This window comes from Juglans regia, chromosome 9 (genome assembly GCF_001411555.2).
Source record: "Juglans regia cultivar Chandler chromosome 9, Walnut 2.0, whole genome shotgun sequence".
Classification (NCBI taxonomy): domain Eukaryota; kingdom Viridiplantae; phylum Streptophyta; class Magnoliopsida; order Fagales; family Juglandaceae; genus Juglans; species Juglans regia.
Window position 1 is genome coordinate 18,902,043 of NC_049909.1, and position 11,139 is coordinate 18,913,181.

The 11,139-nt window shown below is 37.2% G+C and overlaps 1 protein-coding gene across 4 annotated transcripts; it reads right to left on the reverse strand.

The window, feature by feature from the left end:
• Positions 1–602: 602 nt before the first annotated feature.
• Positions 603–10,516, reverse strand: LOC108993770 (uncharacterized protein At4g10930). Of its 4 annotated transcripts, XM_035693958.1 has the most exons (15): positions 10,453–10,470; positions 10,094–10,209; positions 9,499–9,584; positions 8,744–8,834; positions 8,449–8,498; positions 7,788–7,857; positions 6,938–7,047; positions 6,655–6,720; positions 5,644–6,212; positions 5,474–5,560; positions 5,264–5,318; positions 3,485–4,772; positions 3,307–3,381; positions 1,347–2,423; positions 603–1,145 (listed from the first exon to the last, which is right to left on the reverse strand). In XM_035693958.1, the coding sequence occupies exons 2-15, from the start codon at positions 10,169–10,171 to the stop codon at positions 921–923; spliced, it is 3,927 nt and encodes a 1,308-aa protein (XP_035549851.1). In that variant the 5' UTR covers positions 10,172–10,209; positions 10,453–10,470; the 3' UTR covers positions 603–920. The 4 variants fall into 4 exon arrangements, with proteins under 4 accessions (XP_035549851.1, XP_018824331.1, XP_018824329.1 ...); XM_018968784.2 differs by having other exon boundaries at positions 969–1,180; positions 1,339–2,423; positions 10,094–10,516; XM_018968785.2 differs by having other exon boundaries at positions 982–1,180; positions 10,094–10,516.
• Positions 10,517–11,139: the final 623 nt, after the last annotated feature.

Below are 11,139 nucleotides of genomic sequence, written 5' to 3' on the forward strand. Positions count from 1 at the left end.
TCTTATTTAGGCAGTTATCTTTTGTTGTCCCCTAAAAACTCTACAAAAAATTGAAAATATAAAGTATCAAACAGGGCCGATAAACCAAGGCGTGCTGGTGGCGCGTGGGGATCAGGGAGGTTGGCAATGGAGCATATAGAGAGAAAGTTTGCCAGGAATCATAAATCTAGCCTCCAATGGCTTTGATAAAAATGAGAAAAACTATAGAAAAAGAAGAAGAAAAAGAGAGGGTGAGGAAAAGATAGAGGTATGGCCAAATGTAGAAAGGACCTGCCGCCTTCCGCCAGTGAGTTTTGTGGGAAGGGGAGGTTTCGGTGAAGAGAGGAATTTGGTCTTGAGGCTATGATGAACTATTGTGTCCAAACTCCAAAGTTTCTTCTTCTTTTTTTCCTTTTTTTTTTTTTTTTTTTTTTTTTTGTTTGTTTGTTTGTTTGAGTTGGGAGAGGGAGGTTTCGAACCTCATACCTCCATTTTAGAGGCTGAGGGTTATACCAATATGTGGCCTTTAGCTGTCCAAAGTTTCTTTAAAGTTGAAACACTAGCTGCTTTTACAATACCATAAAATCCCCCCATATGTTTGGGTAAAAATGACATTGCAGAGCTCATTCAATAGATTGTACTAACAATTGCAACAACAATAATAGCAACAACAATTTCGTGTTAGTATATACATTCTGGTTTTGGAGCACAAGAACCCTCGCACAAAGTGATGGAGCCATGACTCACTAACACCAATATGTAGTTTATGTTCAGGCCAAACCCACTACTCATCAAGTTGGGTCAACGTTTTTTGATTCTCATTTTTGTACAATGCCTAAATCATGGTGTTTAGGGCTATTTCCCATAACTACCCACAAATTATTAAGCTCAAAAGGGAAGTAAACATCTATGGCCCTTGAGAAAGATGAAAAAAACTGCCTTTACAAAGAATCACTTTTTTCCTTCTGCTGAGCTGCCTCAACATACTGCTCTGCCAGTTTCTTCACCTTCTCTCCTTCCTTGATGAGAAAATTTGCATTCTTGGCTTTGCAGTGGTATCTCATAACTTTATCTGTAGTTCTTGTCACTGCCCACCTATACTGTTCAGTCGTTATCACGCCACTTTTGCACAGTGGCCTGATGTGTTCTTTGATGTAGGCTTCCACCTAGAGAGAGATGGTATGACTGATAAGCTTGAAGTCTAGTAGAAGGAAAGGCCGTACACAAGCATGGGATAAGTATTGGACAGGACTGAAGTATGAAATGATTTACATAAGGCTGTACAAATACGGAGAAAAGAAAATGGAAGTAAAGAAAACCAAATCAACTCAAATATATGATAAAAAGGTCATCTGCTACCTTCTTACCTTCTTGAATACATGATTGAAGCTATCAGGCCGCTTGCTAGTCTCAGTGCTACATTCCTTCTCCATGATTTCGACATTTTTCCCAGTTTGAAATTGGTTGGGTGAATGTTCCCCACCAGAGGAGTTGGGACCAACAGTTGCAACAAACATGTTCTCTGCATTTACCACCTTATTTGACATGTTATTTTCATTTTCTACAGCATCTTTGTTTTCGGCTACTTCATCAACCTGTCCATATATCTTTCTTGATGCCACTTCTGGAAATTTTTTCATGAGGGGTTCTTTGTCTGGGCCATATAACTCTTCACATTCTACAATTGAAAGTTCTTCACCGTTTTCACTCGAAAAGGGTTCTGGAGGAACACAAGAATTGTCAGTCTCGCCCTCCATGGTAGTGCTGATGCCCGCATCACTATGTTTCTGGGGCAGGGTAGAGTCCTTTGGTGCTTCAAAATTCCCTGGTTTTCCATGATCGTTAATATCTGTACCACTATTCAACTTTTCAGAGTTCAGAGTAGAGAAAACCACTTTCATTTTTGAAGCACTTTCTTCTGGTGGTAGCTTAGAGACTTTTGTTGTACTGGAACCAATGTAGTCTTCATCATCCAATTCATACTCAAAATCCCCATAAATATCCAGTTCTGGACAAGAATCCATATCAAATACATCATCTGGCCCTTCCTCCCTTATTGAGGGGTCATCTTTATTGAGGACTTCCTTCTCTGATTGTGGACTGTTTGGAGGAGAATCCGACACAAGGCCTGCACTTCTCAGTGCATCTAAGATTACAGGATCAGTTGAAATTTGATTGGTAGCTTGGTCCGATTCTTTGATGGGAACCTCAGCTGAGGGCGAAGTTAATGCTTCTGTGGCTATACTGGACTTGCTGTTATCTGAATGATGCAACATCTCCTGGGAACATAAATTCAGGTATACTATTTTGCTGTTTGACCTATCGGCAACCTCCTTTTCAATATTAACTGCATCTGCAACTGCAAATTCTGTTTCTGCAGTTCTGCGAATAACCGACAAATTTGCCTTCCTCAAGAAGTACTCTGTGAGTCGGTGAAGTTGTGTCTGAAGAAAAAAAGTTGTCACACAACCAGATAGATAAACTCCAGGATTATAAAGAAATCAACTAGTATAACGTTTTTTTATGAGAGATAATTATTCCATAGAGGAAAACCAAAGCATTTAAGGTGCACTTGAATGATGCATCTGGATGACAACCTTATCTTGTGTAAACTGAAAAATAGCGACACCATGTTTAATACCAAAGAAGAATGCTGTAGTGTCCAGAAATCTTGGTTTTACTGTGAAACAAGTCTTTGTTAAATTTTCCTTCATATCTCTTGACATATAAAGCAGCCAAACCAAAGATCCAAATTGCTCCAATTCCAAGAAAACAAACTACAGCTAATTTTTCTTTTTGGATGGTTATATTGGAGGAATTCTATTATAATTGCAGTGGGCGTAGAGGTGACAAGTGGAAAACAAAAAGCATTGGCGATGGTCTGATGAAGGTGGTCAATTTGGTGTTGGCACTATTGCAACATAAAATGCGGTACAGTGTTGGTGATGGTGAACTGGCAAACAAAAGAGCTAGCATTGATGACATGTGGTGTTTGAGCTGGTGTCGGCAGTGTTGCAGCACTCTGCAATAGTAGTTGCAGTGCTGGTGGTGGCAGTGGCATTGCTAGGACTAATGGAGAACATCAACCATGAAAATCCATAGTAAGTATTATGCGCACAAACTTTTTTTTTCCCTACATTTCCTTGCGAGGTCCTTTTCTGCCTTTCCCAGTTTTCATCCAAGGTTCAGCACTTCCACTTCCATTCCCAAATATTTTCACATCAAAAAGAAAACTACAGAGTATTCCAAGCAGAAATTTAATCCATTCACTGCAGTAAAAATACCCAGCCTGGTTATGGGAGGTGGAGGCAGCAAATTACTCTATACCTGCCTCACGGATAAGGGGATTTTATTATGGTGACTAGGTGCCAGTACTGGTCTCATTTCGGCTGGTAATTGAGCCTGCTCACACCAATCAGAAAAAAGAATTGTATAAATATCAGATATCAAACAAAATAAGATGGAATGAAGAGTATTGGGTTTCAGAAACCAAACTATTACATACTAGTAAGGGATAATTTCGTCTAAGCACTGCATTGTCTTCCTGTAATTCATTGCTGGTGTTCCTGCTTGCTACAGCTGTTTTCCTAGCAAGGACCTCCAGGGCCCATTTTCTTTTGTCACTCTTTACACCATCAGATTTAACAAGCTGCTGCTTCTGAGTACTACTACCTTTAGAATCACATGGTGCAGAAATGGATGACCCTGCTGGGCGTGTGCTTAAAGTTACTTTACTAGGAGCAGAAGCAACATCGCTCTTTGAAGTTGGGGCATTATTCTTACTTTCTGTAATTCCAAATGAAGAAACCCTGGCCTTTGACACAATTTTGTTTGATTCTGTGCATTTAGTACTACTATCAAGAGATGCCTTTGAACAGGTGTCTGCAGAAGTGGGCTGTTCTTTATTCTGCTCTGAACTACCAACAGCTTTAAGAGCTGAAAGAGGCTTGAGGTTATCCTTTCTAGGGAATACGGATGTATCAGCTAAATACAACCTGGAAAGAATTGGATTTGTGGCCTGTGATTCAGACCCCTGATCTGAGTTATCCGCACTCTTTCTTAGGAGGCCAAGAACTGACTTCAAAGTCTCGATCTTTTCAGGCTTTGTAGCTCTCATGCAGCGATGCTTCCAAAACTCAACTTCACAGTCCCTATCCCATGCACGTTTTCGTCTTCCATTGGATGCTCCATAAATTTTCTTTGTTAGATTTTCCCGCACTTTTCCCTTCTGTAGCATTGACTTCTTGGACTTTACTGCTGAAGGTGCCAACTTCTTAACAGGTTCAGTTTTAGGTACTGCTACAGCAGCCCTAAAAGCAGCAAGAAGCTTTGGATCAAAAAGGCTTTCCCCAAAATCTTTCGCAGATTTTTCACGAACAGCTTCTCTTATTTCTCTCCTTAGTTTTTGAACCGCCATGGATGACTCCTTGTCTTCAGAAGCTCTCCTCATTATCTTTTTTACTCGCAAGCCAGCCATGTTTTCTCGCTCTATCGATGATTTATCAGGAGGATTTGGGCATGCAATCTCCTTGGAAAGTCTATGGTTTCTCCCTTGAACTATGCTCATTATATCAGAAGCAATATCATCCTCATCTTGATGATGTTTCAACCTTTCATCTTTGGGAACTACCATTGGGGTTGGGAAGCTCTTAGAATTATCCAGCACAGAAGCATCGCCGTTCTCCTCTGTAGGCACCTGCTCAATCCTCCCTTCAGCTTTAATTTTCTTTCTAGAAACTTCAGTCACAATCTTTGGTTTGGGATTTCCATCAACACTAGTAGACTCGTGCTCACTAATAGATGCAAAGAATAAGACAGACAACCAAATGACAGTAAATAGACATATACATAGGATATGCATGAGAGCACTGCACCAAACAACACAATAATTGAAGATAAACTAAAAAACTTGGGTGACCGCCTGCTTCTAAGTGCTATTCATGAAACTGAAAAAAACATACAACAGAGTTTAAAATCCAACATGGCATGTTTAATATGGAGGAAACAACAGTGAGCAGCGCTAAGATAAATATTGCTGAACCCTGCTGAACCCATGTCCCTAAAATGCCATAAGTTTTGCCAGCTGAAAGGCCTAAGAGCTTCCATGAAAACAGAAACAAAATACTGAATATAAATGAGGATAACTGGACCTGCAAGTGAGCAAGTGGCACTGGAAAATTGTGGCATGGGGACAGCAGTAACATATCCTTAGGGAACAAGGCTATGATCACTAACTGCAGAAAAACGTGACAAAAGCAGAGGAGACATTTGAATGATAAGTTACCTGCAATAAATATACTTTCTCTTTACACCAACCATGGCAGCATTCTCATTAGCATCTGGTTCAAATTTGTAAACAGAAAACATTCAGTAATGAGGCAATAGATAAGGATGTTCATATCAATGCCTTATCAACATCATAAGTGGCTACTTAGGATGTTCAAAGAAAGAAAGAACAGAAAAAAAGAAAGAAAAGACGCCCACACTTAAATACCTTTTGCCAAAGATTTTTCTGAAGGGATTTGCTGCTGGACATCTTCAGTGACTTGATCTCCAATTCGATCATTCTTTATGTCATCAACTAGGAGAACATTAAATTGACAGTGATGGCATTGTAGCTATAAAAATAAATAAATGAACAAAAAAGGTTATATATGCCAATACCAGACAAAAAAGCGCCTACAGATAATCCAAGATGAAGGCCTATAGTCGATTCATCTTCAGACTGCCTGTTTCCAATACAGGATTCACTAGTCAGCTTTCTTGAAGTATTTTCAATGCCATGAAAGCTACTTTGTTCCTTCATTGCTTTGACAGCAGAACTTGTCTTCAACTCACTAATCACCAAGGAATTAGAAGTCAAACTGAAGGATGGATCGTGTGATAAGGACAGTTCCAGCTCCTTCGCCTCAAAGATTGGTTGAATGATAGTCTTCTCCATCGATGGCGTTTCCACCTTATGACTAATGGCATCAGAAGACGATATAACTGTTTCAGTTTTCAAGTCCTGTTCGACTTTGACAGTTGACAGAAAGCTCTCATTTGGTTCTCCAGTCCACTGATTTTCACCAACCATTGAGATCACAACAGCTGTCTCTCCAGCATCAGCAACAGAAATGGACACCTTTCCAGCAAAAGCATCCTCAACAAAACTTTCACAATTAGCATCTTCTGGGCCACGCTCATTGTTAGGTCTCTGAGTCAAAACCACTCCTGATTCTTGTGGCACACATCTATATTAATCCAAAAGTAAGAATGTTAAAAGAAATGACAAGGGAAGTCAGCTTCTAGGAAAAGACATCACATGTAGTATACAAAAGCCTGGTGGTAACATCAGATGATTGTGGAACAACTACAGGGTGATTGTGCCAAAGTTATAGATGAGCCAGTTAACAAACGCCTGGTGGTATGGATAATTGAGTTAGTACCTAAATAATCCAAGCAGGTATGCTGCCATAGTAGAACTCTAATGCCCCTAAACAGTATATATAATCTATAAAACACCATTAAACATCATTAAGTCTACCTTGAGTAATGCAGTAATAGGTTCTGCACGTTCAAGTACTAACGGATGAAATAATGCATATGCAGCTCAAGAAAATTCACTGGATTATACTTGGCCAAGGAACCAACAGCCAAAACCAACCGACTAATAATCAGAGTCCATGAACTTACCTTGGGCATAACCAGGTACTCTCAGATGTGGCTTCAGAATCAAATCCGACACAAAAAGCATGATACCTGATTCCATGCAAACAAAAAAAAAAACGGCCATCAGCCTTTTCTTGCCCCTTCACAGACAACAAGAAGTTTCACCATTTGTTCTTGAAAATATTTAGGAAAAATCAACCTACTGAACCCTTACTCTCACTTAAGCCAAATTGAGCAGTGAAATTCCTAAATGACATTCAATGAATATGTCAAACCCTATTAATCAGATTTTATGGTTGAAGCTCACCAAATATCACATGAATCACAAGCAATTGATGTATCAAGATTGGAATCTCCCTCAATAGTCACTGATCCACTTCGAATTTTGCAGCCATCTCCATCCAAGCAAATAACTGCCTACAACACCATACAGTACATAAGAAAGATGTTGAGATGTAAATTCATACACAATACCAAAATTTGGAAAAACAGCCTTGAGTTCTTAATTTGAGAATAGCACCAATCTTCCTGAAGATTTTTGTTTCTTGAGAAGCTCGCATGGCTATACCCATATTCTGTATGGACTATTATAGGAAGGGGCAATTAAATGGTCTAGAAACAATTTAAATTACTCTTTTTTCCTTGACATGATTTAGTTACATATTTTTATGAATGCCTGACATGTGGATGTAGATGGGCCAACCTTTCAGAATCACAGTGCCGATATCAACGATAGTAGTTGGCCTTCTAGGTTAAGGGCATTTGAAAACACAACAGCCATTTTCTGATTTGTAGGAGTTTTGGATATATGCTTTTTATTATTTCATATATGTATATATGTATATATAGGTATATGTATATATATATATTTATACAACTCATGCATCCATGCAGGAAAAAAATCATGTGTTCAATCCCCCATGCCTCCATGCAGATATTTAAAAGAATAAAAAATCATGCATCCACATGGGATAGAATACATGATTTTACCCTCCACCCCTTACCTGTAGCGAGGGTGATGCCATACGGGCTAACACCATTGACAATAAAAGGCTTATGATGTAATTACGCCAAATAACACTGGGCCCAGGAGGGTGCCAGACTTTTAGAAACGGCACTAAAGAGAGTATTACAAGATCGCATCAGAGGAAAATTACATTTTCATCAATATAATACGACGGAAAAGAGAGCATATTATTCTTCTCTTCAATGCACCAATCATCATCTCTGCATAAGTGAAGAAAAAAAAAGTAGTAAATAATCGTTGCTGAAATCCTAGGCATAGTGACAATGTTAGCATTACTTTTTTTTTTACCTATAAAAGAAGTAATTTAATCAGCATAATTACAAAATAATTATGTGCCACTATAAGCATGGCCCACAGATCCTCCACATTCTACTTGTACTCATATTCGTAATGCAGGCCATTTATTTTTTAAAGTAATGCGAGTAACAATTATTTCCATGCTCTATCTTAATATCTTCTCGCCAAAGAGCTTCGAAACAAATATTAGAGAAGACCCACTTGTAAAAATTCTATCAAAATTAACAGATTTTGAGCCATTAGCAACTTAGCATTTACAAGTGTAGCAATATGGCTTTGAATCAACTTTAAGTAACACTGACAAATATGATATCGGGTAAAATAGAACTGCTATAAATAAATGAAACAAGTATATATATTTTTTTTTACCAAACCCTAAGTTTTCAGAATGCAATGCCGATATTACATGGAGGTACAAAACGAAGAGGAATGGGGCTTTGAACAAGGTAAAAGTTAAAACAACACAAGACAATATGTATATTGTTAAAAAGTACCTGGAAAATGAGTCCTCATCAACTTTGTTGCTACCAATAGTATCATATACCTATATAATGAAATGGAACTTATTAAACTTTAGATCTATTATGTACCAACTTCTAATGTTAGTCTCCTTTTACCAGCTTCTAGCTTTGATAGAAACTCAAAGAAAAGGGAAACAGATCTCATCAAGAGTAGTCAATACTTAGAAACAAATTCTGTGCAAATTAGGTTCTGAATGTATATCAATGACAGCAGAAGTAATGCAGCACAATGAAGGAAAACTGTCTTCAAAAGTTTTATAACACTGACCGGGACGCATGTGATCAATTGAAATTCATTCTGGCAAAGCGGACAAAGGTTTGTGATGGTAGCCCAGTTGTCAATGCATGCAAAACAAAACCTGAAAAATCACATGATGAACTCAGTTTATGAAATCAAATCTTGCTCTCTGTCCAAGCAAATTAATGTTACAAAAAATAGTTACTAGTTTGCTTGATCTTGCACAACAGATATAAATAAAATATAAATTTACCTAGCTGATTCGTTGAACATATATAAAAAAAACCAATATAGATGGATAAAGGAAGCTAAATCTATAAAAATGCCCATCCAACTAAAGAATCTATTGGCTTTTTCAACTCAACTCGACCCTGATAAAATCCAAGGCCATGAACATGGCAGAATTTACCTTTAGACATCTACAAACCAATGAATTTATAAGTTCTTTAAGAGCTCATTTCCAAAAACAAATGCAGCTGTTGCAAGAGGTCCTAACCAGATTAGTCATCTTAACACAGAAAAACATTGAAGAAAGTAAAGTGATATCCACTGAGTTCCTTTCTTAGCTTTACAATAATTGAATTCTTGAATAGAAGTATCAGTAATTGCAGTTTAATGTTCATATCAAAGGTATGTGAGTGCCCACTTCCACTTAACTTAAAAGCAAATAAGGGAATATGATGTGTAACATCTTGATATTATGAGAAGAAAGGTTTATTAACACAACTAACCAAGATGCACGCACTTGAGTGACAAAAGGAATGGAAGAAAATGTAGATACATACCAGTGCTGGCAGCAGTCTAGAACTCCCCTATCAATGACAACATCCATGCATATCCCACACCCTTCACCTTCAAAATTGGAATTATCCTTCCACAATATAAAATAAAATAAAATTAAGTGGCAGATAAAAAATTAAAAAAAAAAGAAGGTATAATAAATGAATAGCTAAAACTAAAATACGAGTATCCATAAGAAACAGAATATGATATAATCTAACAAATTCCTCCGTACACCGCATGTGTTCGACTAGTAACAAGCAAAGCAGCTTAGTGGAGCTCGCGTATGGCCTAATTCACGAAACAAAGATTGCCTTACAATGTACAATGGAAATACAATTTTCAGGAACTCTTTCTTGAAATTTAAAACGCCACAGAGAAAATATCATGTTTTCTCATTTTCCTTTCGCCCTTTATCTCTCAATCATTGTCCCAAATACCGAAGGCATTGGTTAACCGAGCTTGTAGATTCGAAATAGAGAACAAAAATTTAAAGAAAATATGTAGAAACGAAAACTTTTAAAGCTTTGGTACAATATAAAATTCAACAATAAAGCAACAATAAGGGATTAGATAAACAACAGAAACTCGGCTGCTTACAATATTAGTGATAATATCATCATCAACTTCAAAGGTATCTTCTTCTGAAATGCCTCTTGTATCCAAATCCACCTCCATTGTGAAACCCAAAGAACTTTAGCAGCCCTAATCAGATACTAATCAAAGGAATTACAACAACAACAAAGTTAAGCTAACGGGAAATGAAATCGGCTAATCAATTGAAGAAAAACAAAAAGGAGCAGAAAAATAGTGACCGAAATATAAATAATCAGATTTTTTTTTCTTTCCAGAATTCGGAGGTCAAGCAGTTGGTTATTAAGAGGAAGAATCTCATGGGTTAAAAGGGTCAACGGAGAAATATTGGGGGTTTAAGTCTACATGTAACTGAGAGAAAGCACCGTTAATGTGTGTTTCTTTTGAGAGGGTTGTGCGAAGATGAAGAAGACTAACTGAAAATCGTCGGGTTTTTTTTTTTCGTCTTTTAGGCGGAACGTTTTACTGATTTACACACAATATTATTTTACAAAAATATTCTCTTTTTTTTTTAAAATAAAAAATAAGAATTTCATTAAACTAATCAGATAATACAAGACTTAGATTGTGTTTGGATGTTGAAATGAGTTGAGTTGAGTTGAGATGATAAAATATTGTTAGAATATTATTTTTAATATTATTATTATTTTGAGATTTGAAAAAATTGAATTGTTTATTATATTTTATATTAGGATTTAAAAAAATTGTAATGATGAATTGAGATGAGTTGAGATAAATTTGAGATCCAAACGAAGCCTTATCAAACTGAATCACAGACATAACAATCAAGAGGCAATCCTCAATCCATATAGACTCATTTTCTAAACTTATACCAATTTTTGCAGCATTGTGAGTAGCCTAATTGCTGCATCTTTTGGTAAACCATAATTTCCATCCAACTTGAGTAAAAAATAAAACCTGTATATCCTCAATCAATTGGCCCTCCAAAGATAAATCATCAGTGTTCTCATTAACCCCATCAACCACTTGTTTAGCATCGCCCTCATATAGCACCTGGTTAAGATTCATCTCCTGACAGAGTTGAATACCTC

Excerpts from the sequence above, each read along its gene's own strand:
- LOC108993770 (XM_035693958.1), bottom strand. The coding sequence starts at position 10,171 with ATGGAGGTGGATTTGGATACAAGAGGCATTTCAGAAGAAGATACCTTT. Across the intron at positions 6,721-6,937 it reads TGTGATTCATGTGATATTTG|GTATCATGCTTTTTGTGTCG; the intron begins GTGAGCTTCAAC and ends GCATGGAATCAG. Across the intron at positions 1,146-1,346 it reads TCAATCATGTATTCAAGAAG|GTGGAAGCCTACATCAAAGA; the intron begins GTAAGAAGGTAG and ends ATCTCTCTCTAG.